The sequence below is a fragment of the Eublepharis macularius genome, chromosome 1 (genome assembly GCF_028583425.1).
Source record: "Eublepharis macularius isolate TG4126 chromosome 1, MPM_Emac_v1.0, whole genome shotgun sequence".
Taxonomy (NCBI): Eukaryota; Metazoa; Chordata; class Lepidosauria; order Squamata; family Eublepharidae; genus Eublepharis; species Eublepharis macularius.
The window spans coordinates 145353523-145371217 of NC_072790.1; the positions used below are offsets into that span (position 1 = coordinate 145353523).

At 44.7% G+C, this 17695-nt stretch overlaps 1 protein-coding gene across 3 annotated transcripts in view; it reads left to right on the plus strand.

Annotated features, from left to right (window-relative positions):
• C1H1orf131 (chromosome 1 C1orf131 homolog) overlaps positions 1–16916 on the plus strand; it is a 42845-nt gene extending 25929 nt beyond the window's left edge. Inside the window, exons 3-7 of one of the 3 annotated variants that reach the window (XM_054974511.1) lie at positions 9121–9177; positions 13673–13768; positions 15162–15248; positions 15482–15534; positions 16458–16916. In XM_054974511.1, coding sequence (XP_054830486.1) covers positions 9121–9177; positions 13673–13768; positions 15162–15248; positions 15482–15534; positions 16458–16584 — 420 coding nt within the window. In that variant the 3' untranslated portion in view covers positions 16585–16916. Of the gene's footprint in view, positions 1–9120; positions 9178–13672; positions 13769–15161; positions 15249–15481; positions 15535–16454 lie in introns of all 3 variants that reach the window. The other 2 variants (XM_054974504.1, XM_054974519.1) reach the window with 2 other exon arrangements.
• Positions 16917–17695: the final 779 nt, after the last annotated feature.

Below are 17695 nucleotides of genomic sequence, written 5' to 3' on the forward strand. Positions count from 1 at the left end.
TACTAACCCTCAGGCAGCCCCGCCCTCCCAGTCAGCCAGCATCTGGAAGTGGGCCCTATAGGGATGGAGCCTCATCCCACTTCTCCCTTCCTGGCTGTGGCTGGTTTGGCCCCCAGGGTGGTGCCAGAAAGCACCTCCAGCCACTGCTGGCTCTCTAGCTGGGGAACAGAGCAGAGCTGAGTGATCGGGTCTGGCCTGACCCATGCAGCCTGAAATCGCTAGGATCCCCTCAGCCCCAGAGAGCGGAGGAGAGGAGGTAGCGCCTCAGCCGCCACCATGATGAAGGCATCATTTAACTTGGCCTTGGTGCAGAAAGGAGGCTGAAGAAGTAAGCATTGACTCACAAAAGCTCATCTTGAAATAAATGTACTAGTCTTTAAAGTGCCATTGCGTGTCTGCTTTATTTTGTAGCAACAGACTAATACAATTGCCCCTTTGTAATCAGCATGGACATATCCATTTTTATACAGAAGCATACTCTGATTTTTGTGGCCCTTTCACCTAATGGCTTTTATTGTTAAATTGTTTTGATTATGATCAAAACAATTTGATTGTAATTTTTTTTAAAAAGGAGGTGCACTCAAAATTTTAATGAAAGTTGTTGTTCATCTACGGTCTTCCTGTGCAGTCCCACATGGGACTGCGCACGCGCAGGCCTGCCGATACCGGAGATTTCTATAGCTCTAAACCACTAGGGGGCGCTCCAGCCTCCAAGCGCGCAAGCGCTGCCGCTTTCCCGCCGAAACGGCTCCTAGGAGGCGGAGCGCCCCTCACATACCCTCAGTTTCTCTTTCGCCGCCGATCGTTGAGGTTCTTGCTCTTCCTTCGTCGCGATGGCTGAGACGGCCTTGTTCAAGCGTTGTGAGACCTGTAACCGCAAAATGACAAGGTCGGATGGCCATTCTATTTGTCTCTACTGCCTTGGAGAAACGCACAATGTTCAGGCGTGTAAACATTGCCGCGCATTTACCTCCAAGGCTCGGGCCGAGCGGGCGGATCACTTGCATGCCTCCTTTTGGCAGCGTGCAATGTCGGTAGAAGACCCTCCACCGAAGTCCTCTTCTGCGCCGGCTGCACCTTCCCGTCCTCTTTCTGAGACTTCGGGTGCCAGGCCGCGTTCCAATCCGTCCCCGAGTCGTTCGGCCCCGGTTCGGAGTTCGTCGGATCCGACAGCTTCGGTTCCGAGAACCGTTCGGAGTCGACCTCCTTCAACTTCGTCGACGGCCCGTACTCCACCTAGCCGTGAGGTCCGTGGTGACAGGACTCCCTCGGGTCCGAGGGCGACCCCACCGGCACCCCGGGAGATATCGGATCCGAAGGCTTCGGATCCGACTTCGAAGTCAACTGCTCGAACCGATTCTGAAAAGAAAAAGAAGAAGCGTAAACACTCCAGCAAACATGATAAGGCAGTGTTGGAGACCCTACTTACCTCTTCACCCTCGGTTCCGACCGGTCCTACTCCAGCCCCGTCGGAGGGCCGCGACGAGTCCACTGGCCGCCCTCCATCCAAGTCTCCTCCGCCGGAGACGATCCAAGAGGTGGATGTGGTTCCGATCGACAAGCCCCCTACGCCATCAGGTCGGCCTCAATCGACGTCATATGAGTCGGGCTCGGTTCGTTCCACGAGGAGTCGACAGCCCCGCTCCTACGACCGGAGTTCCCACTGTTCTTATCGGAGCCGGTCTAGAGGTAGTCGGGGTCGGGACGACCCAGGTACCCGCTATTATAGTAGAGAAGGCTCATACTTCTCGGAACGACGTTATCGGGGGGTCTCTCTGTCACCGTCTCCCAGGGCTGGTTCCTATGATGTTCGGGATAGAACACCCCGTCCGTCGGAGGTGGTGTCTCCTCGGAGCCGAGCTCGGTACAGCGGATCTCCGTTGTCGGACTCTCCTGAGAGAGAAATTGGGCCCTCGGAGGAGGCTTCCCCTACCGATGATTTCCGGGCCTACAATGAGCTTCTTCAGAGAATGGCCAAGGCTCTGGATTTGGAGGTCACGTCGACTGAGTCCAAATTTACTGACAAGATTCTACAGCATATTTATTCGGGGTCTACTCCCTCAATTGCTTTTCCCCTTATTGAAGGGTTTGCTGACATGTGGAAAAAACTTCAGTCGAGACCGGCGTCGGCTACGGCTACCAACAGAAAAGTGGAGAGCCTTTATAAAACCAAGGATGATGTGCATTCCTTCCTTGCAGTACATCCGCCCCCGTCATCACTTGTAACGGAGGAAATGCAGGCTCGTTCTCGCCAGGGTTCCTCTTCAGCTCCAGCTGACAAAGACAGCAGAAAGATTGACAGCATGGGTAGGAAGCTGTATACCTCTGCCACGTTTGGCATTAAGGTTGCTAATTATGCAGCCATGATGGCGGCATACCAATTGTTTTTGTGGAAGAAGGTGGCTTCCTTCCTTCCTAAGATTCCTGAGGAACAGCGTACTCTCCTTAGGGTCATACAAGAGGAGGCCGTCCGTCTGTCCAGGCATCAGATCAATGCTGGCAGGAGTATGGCGGACACGGCTGCCAGATCCCTTCTCTCGTCTGTGGTCTTGCGCAGATATGCTTGGCTTCGTACAACTGCCCTCCCTGCTGAGACGAGGAACAAGGTGGAGGATTTGCCGTTCGAAGGCACCACGCTGTTTTCGGACAAGACTGATGAATATCTGTCAAAGAAGAGAACCGACAGCCTGACGGCTCGTTCGTATGGGGTGTTACATCAGGCTTCGCAGCAATCCTCTCGTCCGTATTACCGTTCTTTCCAGCGTGGCAGACAACATCATTATCAACCCTATCAGGGGTATGCGTACCAACCACATCAACCCTACCAGAGCCCGCAGTCTGCCTTTCCTAGATGGAGGCAGGGCCAACGTCCTAAGCCTGGCTCTCAGCAACATCAAGCTAAAGATCAGAGCCAATCGCAAAAACAATTCTGACAATCACAGGGACCTGATCCCTTTTTTGGGGACAGGCTTAGCGCTTTCTGGAGTTCCTGGAGTTTGATTTGTTCTGATGTTTGGGTTCTTTCCATAATTCAGTTTGGTTATAAAGTTGAATTTGTTGATTTACCCTACTTGTGTCTCCCTGTTTTTTCTTCGGATGTTCCGCGGTCAGAAATCCTGGGAGAACTCTCAGCTCTTTTACAGAAAGGAGCGATAGAGGAGCTTCCTGCTGAGTCGGCTGGGTTGGGCTTCTACTCCAACCTGTTCCTGGTAGAAAAGAAGGACGGGGGGCTTAGGCCTATCCTGGACCTTAGGGGCCTGAACAAATTTATTCGAATCCGGAAATTTAAGATGGTCACATTGCAGATGGTTTTGACCTTGCTGCCCCTGTTTTCTTGGTTTGCAGTCCTGGATTTAAAGGACGCTTATTTTCATATTTCTATTTTCCCTGACCATAGAAAATTTTTACGTTTTACCTATGGCCATCGTGTTTTCCAATACAGGGTCTTGCCCTTTGGTTTAGCCACTGCCCCCAGAGTATTCACTAAATGTATGGCAGTGGTAGTGGCCCACCTGCGCCTTCTGGGCTGTTGCATTTTTCCGTACCTGGATGACTGGCTTCTAGTGGGCCAGTCGGAGGCTGATGTATCCAATCAGGTGTCTCTCACTCTGGACTTATGTCTCCGTTTGGGTCTTTTTGTTAATCAAAAAAAGTCTAAACTGAATCCTGTGCGCTCCATTCAGTTCATAGGGGTGATTTTGGATGGCGTGCGTAATGCAGGTTTCTTGCCTGCAGAGCGCGCCTCGAAGATTAAGAGGCTCATGTCTACCCTTAAGGGGTGTCGTTTTCAGTCTGCTAAGTTTATTCAGACTCTGTTAGGTTGCATGGCTTCTATGACTGCAGTGGTCCCTTTAGCCAGACTGTTTATGCGACCTCTCCAACTATGGTTCAATTCAGTTTTTTCCCCGGGCAGTGATTCCCAGAATAGAAGATTATCAGTCCCTAGGCGGGTGGTGTCTTCTTTGGACTGGTGGTTGGAGGATTCTAACCTGTTTGAAGGAGTGGAGTTCGGGCATCGCCAAACCCATTTATCTGTCACGACAGATGCCTCTTTATTTGGTTGGGGAGCTCACTGTGAGGGGGCTTATGCTCATGGGTTATGGTCTGAGTCAGAACGTGTGGAGCACATTAATGTTCTTGAATTGAGGGCAATCTTTTATGCTCTGATCTCCTTTTCAGGTGCGGTCCAGAACAAGTCCGTCCAGGTCCTGACAGACAACACGACGGCGATGTTCTATGTCAACAAGCAAGGGGGCACGGCGTCTGTGGCACTATGCACCGAAGCAATGAGGCTTTGGCAGTGGGCTATAGACCACGCTGTATGGTTACATGCTGTTCACATCCCAGGGGTAGAGAACTCTATGGCGGATCGCTTGAGCAGGATCCAAGGGGACAACCACGAGTGGTCCCTTCAGGACAAGTACCTTGCTCCGATTTTTTCCAGGTGGGGGACTCCGGAGCTGGATCTGTTTGCGACAGTGGAGAATCGCAAGGCCCCAGATTTTTGCTCCAGGGGAGGCGTAGGCCTAGGATCACATGGGGACGCATTTCAACTAGGTTGGTCGGGTCCCCTGTGTTATGCCTTTCCCCCATTCCCGCTTCTGGCCAGGGTCCTCAGCAAGATCCAGAGGGACAGGGCGACAGTCATCCTGGTGGCTCCGTTTTGGCCGAGGCAACCCTGGTTTCACTCCCTCCTGAGTCTGCAGAATCAGTCGATCAGTCTCCCGGTGGTTCCAGACCTTCTGTCCTGCGAGGGGGCGTTTCACCACAACATCGGGAAACTCAAACTGACGGCGTGGCTGATCAGACCGGGAGTGCCTTTTCTTCAGCAGTAACGCACGTCTTACTTAACGCTAGACGTTTGTCTACGAGACAGTCCTATGCTTTGAAGTGGGACAAATTTTCGGCCTGGTGTCAACAGCGGGCCTTGGACCCTTTTTTGGCTCCCCTCTCTGAGATTTTGGAATTTTTGTGGGAGGTTAAACAGAAAGGCCTGTCTAATAGTTCAGTTAAGGTTTATTTGGCGACTATTTCCACCTTTCATCCTCCTATTGACAAGAAGTCTGTGTTTTCCCACTATTCTGCACGTTTGTTTTTACGGGGATTGAATAATCTGTTTCCCCCTATTCAGGCTCTGATTCCACAGTGGTCATTGCCCTTAGTTTTGGCTCGTCTGATGTCTAAACCGTTCGAGCCGTTGGCCTCTTGCCCGTTACGTTTTTTATCCATGAAGGTAGCCTTTTTAGTTGCGGCCACCTCGGCTAGAAGAGTGGGAGAGTAGGCGGCTTTATCTTGTGAACCGCCTTATTTGAAGCTACACCCTGAGAAGGTTGTCCTTCGTACCAAAGTTGAGTTCTTACCTAAGGTGGTGTCTCGTTTTCATCTGTCCCAGGAACTGATACTGCCAGTTTTCTTTCCAGTTCAGACCTCAGAGGCAGAGAAGGCTCTTCATTCCCTGGACGTCCGCAGGGCCATTCTGTTTTATTTAGATAGGGTTAAGTCTTTTAGGCTTGATTCTAACTTATTTGTTTGTTTTGCGGGACAGAATAAGGGGAAACGAGCTACGTCCCAGACCATCTCGAGATGGGTGGTCCAGACTATTTTGACTTGTTATTCTACTGCTAACTTACCTTGCCCTTTAGAAGTGCGTGCCCATTCCACCAGGTCCCAGGCGTCGTCTGCGGCTCTGCTCAGAGGTGTTCCTCTTCACGACATCTGTAGAGCGGCAACGTGGGCCTCGGCGGATACCTTTGTGAAACATTATGCGCTGGACATCCTGGATAGAAAGGAGACAGCGGTGGGCACAGCGGTTCTCCAGTCCATCTTTGTGTGATGCTTTGGCGTCACCTCCACCCAGGTATTAAGCTTTGTAATCTTCCCATGTGGGACTGCACAGGAAGACCGTAGATGAAAAACAGGTTTTACTTACCATAACTGTTGTTCATCTAGGTCTTCCGTGCAGGCACACATGGCCTCCCTCCTTCCCCGCTAACTCTCTTGGTACTTACCTTGCAGGGGGCGGCGAAAGAGGAACTGAGGGTATGTGAGGGGCGCTCCGCCTCCTAGGAGCCGTTTCGGCGGGAAAGCGGCCGCGCTTGCGCGCTTGGAGGCTGGAGCGCCCCCTAGTGGTTTAGAGCTATAGAAATCTCCGGTATCGGCAGGCCTGCGCGTGCGCAGTCCCATGTGTGCCTGCACGGAAGACCTAGATGAACAACAGTTATGGTAAGTAAAACCTGTTTTTTTGGCTCACAAAGTAGATTTTTATCTCACAACACTGCAAAGCTTAGAGGGAATAACCAACCCTCCTTATATTTCCACACACAGAGAGCTTCAAGTGTTCTCTATTTTACCCAGGCTTATACTTCAAGAACACCTTCCCTTTGAGGTTTGAACCCTACTGCTAACACTGCCTGTGTTTGTGTGATCTATGTATTGCTGTCTCCCTGACTCCCTCAAAAGTTTTTTGCTGCCACTAAAGGCTATTTACCTTAGATCTCTTTTGTTTAACTGGAATTATAGGAAGGCTTGTTATAAATAGTAATTTAATAGAATGGTCAGCATGTGAGGGTGGTCGTGAGGTAAAAAAAGGATCTTTTTGCTTAAATAAAAGTAGAATTTATTTATAAGTACGTAAGTGTGATGCTTGCAGAGTATTGATAAGCATATTGGTTTCAGAATAACTCTTAAGCTTGATGGTTTCAAAAAGAGTTATATCTTTACATACCCAGTCACAAAGCCTTATTTTCCACACAGAACTTCACTAACAGAACAAACACTCCTCTTATCCACACAAACATAGATTCATTCAGACTTTTCATCACAGCTTGCCTGACAAAGATAGAATGAGACCCTTTCAGCCTTCCACACAATTTGCCTGACTTAGCCAGAATAAAAACTTTCTCTAAGATACACACAGACAGCTCAGGCTCCGCACAGTTCGTTTGATTCAGCCAGAATGAATATTTTCCCTCAGCACTTTCTCTAAAAACTGCAATTCCTTTCCCCCCAGGGTACAGCTACTGTCCAATCATATCACACTCCATCCATCCCCACTTCTTCTTTCCTCAGAGGTCTGTATTTAAACCCACAGTAACAAATATATTAAAACCTCACATTAACCAGTAGAAATAAAGTATTCAAACTTATTTACATGCAAAACATCATAAGAGGGACCTCAGTGGGGTATAATTCCATAGAGGCCACCCTCCAAAGATGCCATTTTATTCAGGGGAACTAATCTCTGTAGTCTGGGGATCTCCAGGTCCCACCTGGAGTTTGGTAACCGTGCATCTTGTTGCGCACAATGGCATCCTGATGCCTACAAGAAAGGCTACAGGGAACCTTCCCGTTTTGTTGCCTCTCCCCCCCCCTCCCCCCCACACAGCAGAATTCAGTGGGTTCCTGTCTCTGAATACGGAAGTCATCATGGGTAACAGAGTTGTCACTGGCAGGGTGGATTTGATTTAAATTGAATTGATTTAAATCACCAGTCAGTAAGATTAGATTTAAATCATGGTTTTCTACATAAAGACTCCTCACACTTAGCTTCTTGTGCAGATGTATTCTACTCCCAACAATCTTCTATTCATTGACTTTTTTGAAACTTAAGCACTTAAAAGGTAAGGGGTTGGTTCTGTGTACAACGATTTGCAAAGGAACAATGAGATTAAGGTTTTTTTCTCAACTGTGTATGTTTATTTTTTAACCTTTTTGCTGTGAAGATGAGACGTGATCACTGCAGACACAAATTCACAGTTTTGAGAACTGTAAAACCAAGCATTTGTGATAATATCTTCTAGATAGAAAAATTGCCCAATAATCTTACAGAAACCTCTGGAAGAGCATGACATTGGGAATGGATTAATGGAATTCATTTACCAAAAAATGTAAACATTGTATGAATATACAGTCTCATGCTGCATAATTAAAAATCCTTATTTCATGATGATCTTGGACTATGATGTATCTTAAATAGAAAACAATCTTTAGATAAATCGTTCCTCAAAAATATTTTATTTAAAAAATCCGATTTAAATCAAAATAATCTGATTTAAATTAATTAATTTTTTTTAAATCATTGATTTTTATCTACCCTGGTCAGTGGTGTCATCCATGAATTTGTCTTATCCTCTTTAAAGCCATGTAAACTAGTGGTCCCCTACTAAATCATGTAGCAGTGAGTTCCACAGGAAATTCACTCATTCCCTGGTGAAGTATTTCCTCTTGTCTGTCCTGAACATACTGCCCCTCAACTTCTGTGAGTGTCTGTCCATGTCTTCACATTCTCTACTCTAGGCATAATCTCTACCATGTCCCCCTTTAAACATCATTTCTATAAACTGAAATGTTGATCTCCTTTTCTCTCAAATTTCCAAAGTCTTCATAGACAAGATTGTCTAACCTCTTACCAGTTTGATTGTCCTCTATATCTTTTCCAGAACTATAATATCCTTTTTGAGATGAAAGAAATAGAAGTTTACAGTGTATTCCAGAGGCAACTGCTCTATAGATCTATACAAGGACATTACAGTACCAGCCAATTTGTTTTCATTTCTTTTCCAAATAATCCCTAGCATAGAATTTGCCCTTTTTACCACTTTTCACCATATGGCGTTGACCATGATCCCAATCACATTCCTGGTCATTTGTCACCAGTTCAGTTCCCATTGGTATACTGGGTAACGTTAGAAATCGCTGCCTCAGTGCGCCAAACTTACACTGAAACAGATTTGCCCAGTTTAGAGTGCTTCCTAACCTGCTAACCCAATATAGAGAAGGGGCTTTCTGTCCTTGTGGAGGTTGTTCCAAAGCTTGGGGGCAACTACAGAAAAGGAATAGTAAGAAGGAACTGTGGCAATGAACAGAGTGACCACGCAGATATTTCATTAGAAATCAGTCTTCACATAGAGCTCAGATTTGATTGCATGCAAAAAGCTGTACATCATTCTTAATAAAACTTCTTATAGTTCAAAAAGTTAATTTTGAATTCTGCCATGACCCTGAAATAAATTGAATAGTTTCTTATTGTATGGCATTAGTTTCATTTGAAATGAAACAAAATACTCACTCTGTCTCTCTCATTCTCTCTGTTCTTTCCCCCCTCCCCCAATCTCTATACAGGCAATGAAGACTATTCAGGAAAAAAATGTGGATGGCCAGGGTTTTAATTTAGAAAAAGTAAGTAAGTCATTGCTGTGATTAAATGCAGACAGCTTACCATTGTCTGAAGCAGGAAAAGTTATTCTATTCTATTCTATTCTATTCTATTCTATTCTATTCTGTTCTATTTATGTCACTTATAGTCTGCCTTTTTAGTGGTGGTGTTGTATCTAAATGCTTGTTCTGCAAATCAAAGGGGGCTTGTCTATATCGGTCCTGAGTTGTAAAACTTTGATAGTGATAGTCAAAAAGAATCTTGTTTGAATATCCCAGAATGAAACAGAGCACATGTGCCTGAGAGTTTCCCTCCAAATATATTGTGTAGGTCAGACTGAGCCTGCCATTTGTACATATGCTTGCAGTGGATTAGTACAGGATATATAACTATGGCTTCTTTAGAAAAAAAGAAACTTAAGGATGTGGTATAGAGGGAAACAAAGAAAGATTCTTTCTCTTGTGGTGGGGTGAATTGACCATACCAATTACCAAGAAAATTCTCAGTGGGACATTTGCCCTGGAGGGCTGCCTCCCTGAGCACCCTCGCCCCCTGGAAGAGACCACCCCATTGTCTCCTCTCTCTCTGGAGCGTTCTTCATCCCAACGCTGGCAGGTCTTTAGCATCACTGTACCTCTCTGCAGCAGCCCTCCCCAGCCCACATCAGTCCTCCTCATGCTGGAGCCATAGTGCCCAGTTTTGCTTCCATCGGTGTTCATCAAGGTATGCTTCAGCTGCACTGCCTCCTGCCACTTCTGGCCCTGTCAACCCCCCTGTGCCCACCTCCATAATCTGAGGTGGTCTTGCTGGAAGCAGTCAGCTTTCCATGGTTTCCTCTCTCCTCCAGTCTCTTCTCACCGAGCTGCAAGGTTTGTACTCACAGGGAGAGGACAGAGAGGATGCTGACTGCTTCTCCCAAGGCCACATCTTAGTACTAGGGGAGGGTGACAAGGGGAGTGTGTCCTCTGCTGCCATCATTTTTATTTTACAAAATTTTATCCTGACTTTCTCCCCTCCACCAACGCGGCTAACAATTTATTCATCTATTTGTTTTTATTTATTTAACTTTTAGTCTGCTCTCCCCATAAGCGGGCTCAGAGCTGTTAACAACATAGTTTGAATCCACATTAAAATTATCATTTAAAACCATAAAACGTACAAATTAAAACCTAGACAATAAAATCACATTTTCAAACTATTAAAATAAATCAAAACAACCATCATTAGAACAATTAAAACCAGAGCTAACATGCATTTGAAGTAATAAAACAACAGAACATTGGGCCACAAGGAGGCACCACTGAAGGAAATTCCACACAGAACAAACAAACAAAATTGTCTTCACCCACTGGTGGAAAATAGCAACAGAAGGGGACAAATTCTCCCTGGGGAAAGAGTTCCAGAGTTTTAATGCCATGACCAAGTATGCACTCTTTTGGGTTGCCACCTGCTTAGTCTCAGAAGGTGGGAGCACCTGAAGTGGGGTACCTGAAGATGATTGAGTTCATAATGGAGTAGGAGATCCTTCAGGTATGCTGGTCCTAAACCTTATTAGGGCTTTAAATGTCAGCACCAACTGACATATTTTACATTGTAAGCTGCCTTGAGCTCCTTTGGTGGAAAAGTAGCTAATAAATGTTTTGAATATAAATAAATAGAGCTGGGAAACAGACTGGGAGCCTGTGTAGATAAGTCAAGACTGGAATAATATGTTCCTTGCAACCCACCCCAGTCAGCATTCTTGGAGTTGTAGCATTCTTGACCAATTGAATTTTCCAAACTCTTTTCAGAAGCAGCCCTACATAGAGTGCATCACAGTAATCTAACCTAGATGCAATCTGGCATGTACCACAGTGGCCAGATCTTTCCTACCCAGGAAAGGCCACAGCTAGTTAGCAAGTCAAAGCTGATAAAAGGCTCTCCTATTCCCAGCTGTCACTAGCTTATTCAGCAGTAGGTCTGGGTCGAAGAGCACCCCCAGAATATGGATGTGCTTCTTCAAGGGGAGTGCAAACCCCCAGAACACATGACATCTTAACTCCCAGTGAGATCTTCAGCTCACCAGTAGCACTTCCACCTTCTTGGGATTAAGCTTCAGTTTATCAAGCTACATCCACTCCAGATCTGCCTCCAGGGTTCAGGGTTCAGGGTTTCTACAGCCTCCTTGGGACCAGCTGAAATCGTGAGATAGAGCTAGATGTCTTCTCTATATTGGTGATGACCTCACCCAGTCGTTTCATGTAGATGTTAAATAGCTAAGGAACAAGATGGAACCGCAAGACAAAGGCCGAGGGGCTGAGCAGGAGTTCCCCCAGCACCACCTTCTGAAACCTGCTCTCCAGGTAGGGATCAGAATCACTGCAGTGTGGTCCCTCCCAATCCCAGTCTTGAAAGGCGGTCCAGAAGGATAGCATTTGGGACAGGTTAACCTTCACCCCTTCCCTAGCCAAGTCTCAGTGATACATGCCGGGTCAGCACTGTCATCCAGTTTTCTGTTTTCTCTGTGTTTGAACTGGCATTTAGTAGCAGAATGTTACAGCCTGGCATGTTGTTGATATAGTTACCAGTATCACTTTGGCTGGAAGAGGAGCCAGAAAGGGCAACAGCATGCAAATGTCTGCTCACCCTTATCTAGCCGGCTCTTCTCCCTCTACTAAATCTCCCCCCACCCCCCAGCATGAATTGTAGCACCATCTCTCACCACATTCCATCCCCACCAGCACATCTCTCCCACCAGTAGGCAAAGAAATCAATAAACAGCAAAAATAAAGGCACGTCCACACTTAATATTCACTATACAAATGCCCTTCCCTTGTTATACGTTTTTCTTTCCTTCCAGACAAACACAAAGCTGTGAGGTTCCTTACGAGAAACAGCCATTGTGTCCTCTCTCGTTTCTTTTCCCACCACCTCCTCCTCCCTTTGTGAACCCAGCTTTGCCACTGGACAGGAAGAGATGTGAAGTAGAGAGGGAAGGATGTTGGAGCCTCTGGCTCTTTCCCCCACAGCTACTGCTTAGTAACAGGGGGTGAGGCTGAAGGAGGATATCCTGTTCTCACTCAGTTTTGTCTTGCTTTGGGGATGGGGATGGGTGGGTGGTGGTCCTGAGCCATTTTGAGTTTTTTTTCCAGGGACAGTCTGCCCCTATTTATCAGGATTTGCATATGCTCAATCTGAGAGAAACTAAGGCAAAAAGAGAGGGTATATGATCGCTGGAGATGTAGCACTTAAACAGAGAGTCAGTTTGGAGAAGGATTTCCTCCCTCCACCAACACTAAGAAACAAACCCAGAATAAATGATATTGATTTGAGGAGGCAATAGCAGCAGTGAGTTGACACTCAGGCTCCCTGACACATTGAGGTATATATGGGTGGAGAAGGGCCAGTGTTTACTTCATGCTTCCGCTAACCATTTCCTGCTGGTTGCTAGAGTCTCCACCTCAAATGTTCCGGCAGCTGAATTGATGCCATGGGGGTTTAAGCCAGTCCTGTCCTACAGTTGTTCTCTGTACTGTGGGTGGGGCTGTTTCCTTAAAAACAGGTAGAACCACATTATATATAGCCTAGCCAACCTCGTGCTAAAAAGATAGTTTGTACTGGGAACATAACTGTTGCTGAATGCCCAAGCATGTACTTCTCAAATTGGCATGTTGATCCAAATTCCATGTGAAGAAGAACCTAATCACCCAATTCATGTGGGGAAGAAGCTAATCACCAGCGGGAGGGAAGACAGAGATAGCATGGGAAAGAGGACCAGTTGTGCGTGCAGGAGGGGGATGAGATTAGCAGCAAGATAAGTTTATTTCTTACATGTACTTCTAGTTGTATATAAAACAAAGGAAAACAGCTGTTGCAAACATACTGGATACTTACCTGCAAGGAAGTATTTCCTCCCCTCTTGCAGCCCCCTCAGCCCCCTTTCCCTTCCATCCTCCTTCCCTCCCACCTGCTTTCATCAGGTCTCCTCCCATCTGCCACTTTCCCTCATGTCCTTCCTTCCCTACTCCTGTTAGCCCCGGCCGTTTCTCTCTTTTTGTGGCCCTTTCTCGCCCACCTTTTGCTCTATATTTCTTTCTTCCCTTCACTCCAGTTTTGCTGCCCCTTCCCCTGATCTTTGTTATCTTTCCTGCTGCTCACTCCTTCTCCCCTCCCAGCTCCCCTTAAGTTTCAAAATTAAAGTGTGGCAGTCATTTTGGATTATCTAGGCAACCACATTTCTGAAATATCATGAGATTGCTACATTTTAAAACTTTTGTACTCTATTTTTTAACTGAAAATTTTGCTGCAAATCCAGGAATTGCCCCAGGCTTGTAGAAACATCTCCCCTATCTGTAAATGGTTCTATCATGTGAAATTTTTGATCTGTACTCTGGGGCCAAGTTCACAATTAGATATATGATGAATACTACTTCATAATATTATTTCCATTGTAAGGTTATTGTTGTTTTTCGGAAAACACAATTGTGTCTGGCCCAAAATGTTTTAAAGGCTCTGTTAACTATTTTTATAACACATTAGGCTCGTTTGGAAGTGCACCGGTTTGGAATCACTGGATTTGAAAAGAAAGAACAGCGAATTATGGAACAAGAACGTGCTATTATGTTGGGAGCAAAGGTATTGTATTGAGAAATACAAAGGAACCAAGAGGACATAACTGAGAGCAGAATTGTACATACAAGCTGCAGATGTGTCTGTGGGCACAAATCACCACCAGGCACGACCGGCAGCAGCAATTTTCCATGGCAGTAGTGGCTAGGTTGGAGGTGGGGATTGAAAGGTTCCCCTGCCAGCCTCTCTCCTCCTCAAGTGAGCTCATTTCCATCCTCAGAAGAAAGCGGCAGGAGGGGTTGCAGCAGGAGTTTCCTATGGTATGATGTTGGGTGAGGAGAACAAGTATTCCATATTCCTTTCCTATATACATACCTCACGGGGTTGTTACCAGGATAAAATGGAGGAGAGGAGAATGATGTAAGTGGCTTTAAGTTCCCATTGGAGAGGAAGGTTGGGTACGAACAAAGGAAATAAATGTCCCTTCTCCGCTGGAGACTGCTTCCCATCCTGTCACTTGTTTCACAGCAACCAATATTGAAAAACGTGAGCTTGCCAGGGTTCAAGACTTTTCTTTTTAACTGGAGGAGGAGGAGGAGGATTCCGCTTTTCTCACTGAGATCCAAGGCGGATTACAACAGTGCAAACTAAAATACAATATAATCGAGAGCTGGAATATTCACTAAGCAGAGTACAACAATGAACAACAGGACATTAATAGAAACAGATATAATAGGGAATGGTAACAGAAAAATTTTAAGCAAGCCTAAAGCCGAGCACAGAGAGAAAATCTATCTGAAACAAAGCATAACTAATGTCCATGGCAGGTTTAGCAGCGTGGAAGCTCCCAAGTAGGCACACATCTACATCAGCAGACAGTACCAAATAGCACTGTGTTTAGTCCCCATCCCTACCAAGGCATCTCTCTGAGCCTTATAACAGTCTTATGACACAGTCCTGTAATCTGGGTAGAAAGCTCATGAAAGCCTCTGCAGAGGTTTTCTCTTTTTTTTTATTTGTTTGTTCACGGAGCCCTGATATTCAAAGCAGATTTCAGGACTCTGCGCTGTTAAATCTGTGGAGTTCTGGTTCCGTTTTGCAAAATACTCATTTTAAAATGAGAAATGAAGGATGCTTGTTTGTGTTTCTCACAATGCAGACCCAGCTCACTTTTGTCATTCTAGTGCCATTGATTCAGTCCACGTGCTTTGAAGACTGCAAATTGATTCATGCGTGTCTGTCCTCCCCCACCCCCACTAATTATCATTAATAGTACTTTTGCATAAAATAATCAGAAGTCATTTTGAGGTATTTAAGGACTCCTACCCTTTCTCTTCCAGAATAGGATGAGGATGGACAGTCTCCTGCTTTATTTTTCTCCAGACAACTTGCGTGTTTGTGTTTTTTGACGCATTTTGAAAAGTTAGTAAAACAAGACCTTTTGAAACTGTTCTTGCAGCCTCCCCAAAAGGAATATTTGAACTACAAGGTTCTTCAAGAAAAAATCAAGGAAAAGAAAGCAATAAAGAAGGAAGAAAGCACAGTGGTATGTATGAAATATTTTCTGTAAAATGGAAAGTCTAGAAATTCCTTAGACAAAAAATTCTTAAGGCAGAATGGACATTGAAATTGTCCAAGCTTGCAGTTTGTAAAGTACAGCAGGTGACCAGTTTGCTTGGGTTGTGTAGCATACAAGCTGATCCATCCCCGATTGCATTGAAAGCCACATTTTGTTGCATCTTGTAAGTATAAAATACTCTTTCTGCTCTTCATTAACAGGAAAATAAAACTGATTCTCTCAAGAGGAGGAAGAAGAAAGGGCAGGAGGCAAGGTGAGCTAATATTTACAGACCTATTTAAATGACTAGTAACAAGCTGGATATGCATTTGGCTTTCCTAACAACAACTTTGGCAACCAAGGGCTCAAATAGATAAGATAAAGATCGCGTGTTTTGGTCCATCCTTAAAAATGCGACTTGCAGACTGGCACAGCCTCAGTTGACTTTTAGGGTCTTGGGGATAAGGAAAAAATAGGTTTAGTCTGTACTCAATTTTACTGTGTGAAATTTGGCTCCCTTGCTCGGCTATTAGCATTTTAAAGGAGACAAAATGTGTTTTTTCATATGTTTTCCTTTAAAATGCTAACACTTGAGCAGGGGAGCCAGTTTTGAAATAGTGAAACTGAAGGAAGGTTGAACAGTTAAACCTCATATGCTCCTGAGGGCAAATTGAGGCTGCAAAGTTTGCATTTTAATGAGCAGGCCTAGATGGGTGACCATGGTCTAATCTGTTGGAATCCTTAGTCTGGGACCCAAAGCTACTTCAGGCGTGCGCAGAGGCTTAGGAATGCCCAGTGAGACTTTTAACCAATAACATGCCCCAGTTTGCTTTTTGGAGGTCCCCAAAGTTCAGAAGTGGATTTCCATGCGACATACAGAGCTGCTGTTTTAGAAACCTTAGAACAAAAGTCCTCTTGGCCATATTTTTTTATGAATCCTGGCTTCAATTTTTTTCTTAAAATCCTGAATGCGAAGCAGAATCCCTTTTGAACTTGGTTATATAGATAATTCTATGCAAAACTGTAGTATTATATCTTCTACCACTGTTTCTGCTTTCCAAACAGTTAATTTCAATTCCATTCTCATGAACTGCTTGAAGTATACCTCTCTTAAAGTGTTTCTTGCAAAGGCCAAAAATGGACAGGAAAGTGTTTTTTCCCTTTAGTAATGTTGTTTTGTTTTCCTTTTTAAAGCAGAAAATCCAAAAAGAAGGTGAAGCCCAGCATCCTACCAACAGGGCAGGTTGGAAAATTTAAAAATGGGACCCTTATTCTTCGTAGCTATGACATAAAGAAAATCAAGTCTTCCAAATTGATTAAATGAACAGTGAATTGTGTTTGAATGGAAAATGAGATAAATGCACTCTGTAGCCAAAACCCATTTTAAAAATCTTTTATGTAGTTTTTGTAAACCCCGATTTCTCATCACCTGCTCTGATGTATAGAAAAATGTGATGACAGAATGTTATACCACTACCTGAATGAGGGGGATGTAACAGGGTTACCGTTGTTATCATCTCAATTAAACAGTTGTCAACATTTCACAAAGCTAATTGTATGGGTGTATTGTTCTTTACTAATTTTCAAGTTGTTTGTCAGTGCACAATGATTGAAATTATATCAGAAAAATAAATTGGTACAATGTTACCTAAATTACCCGATTTTGTTCTGGTTAACATGTGACTAGAACTAAAGACACACAGCACCAGAAAGTTGATCTGCACAAGTCACGATGATATTAGTTGGATGTGAACAAGAAAGAGTTTGAGTGGATTGTGCCGCAAATCCATTTTACTTGCTGCAACTTATAGGCAGTAATGTCCACAGACCTTTTATTGAAAACAACAATTTTGATTCTTCTCTTGGGATTAGCTAGTAACTGAAAATGCAGTATATTCCATTAGAGTCAAAACCTGTTTTGGATTGCTACAAGCTATTTGGCTTCCATTTCTCAGAGGTCTGTATAACACCTTGGCTTGGATTCACCAGAGCATTTCTGCAGATACAAGGATTTCCTCCTTGCCTCCCATTCTACTGCAAGAGAAGGAGGGAAGGTAAGAGTCAAACTCTATGAGCAGCTGTCTACAAAAGCGCTCTGGTGGATTAAAACCATTAGTTTCCATGTTACCCTTGGGGTTTAAGTCAGTAAGTCTTCTGTTTTTGTTCTTCCAATTAAAGAAAATATTGAATAAGTAAATTCTAAGCAAACTTTTCTAGAGTTGTCTTTTTTTTTTAAAAGAACCACATACAAGAGGAAGGGGCTGTTGTTCAGTGGCAGAGCACCTAATTTTGCACACAGACTGCCTGGCCTCACTAGTTAGGTCTCAGTGGATAGCTTATCTTACATTTGCAAATATGCTTTGGTAATTTTTCTCCTGTGTAACATACAATTATTCCAACGTGTTTTGCTATCTTGATCCATATAGTTCAGATAA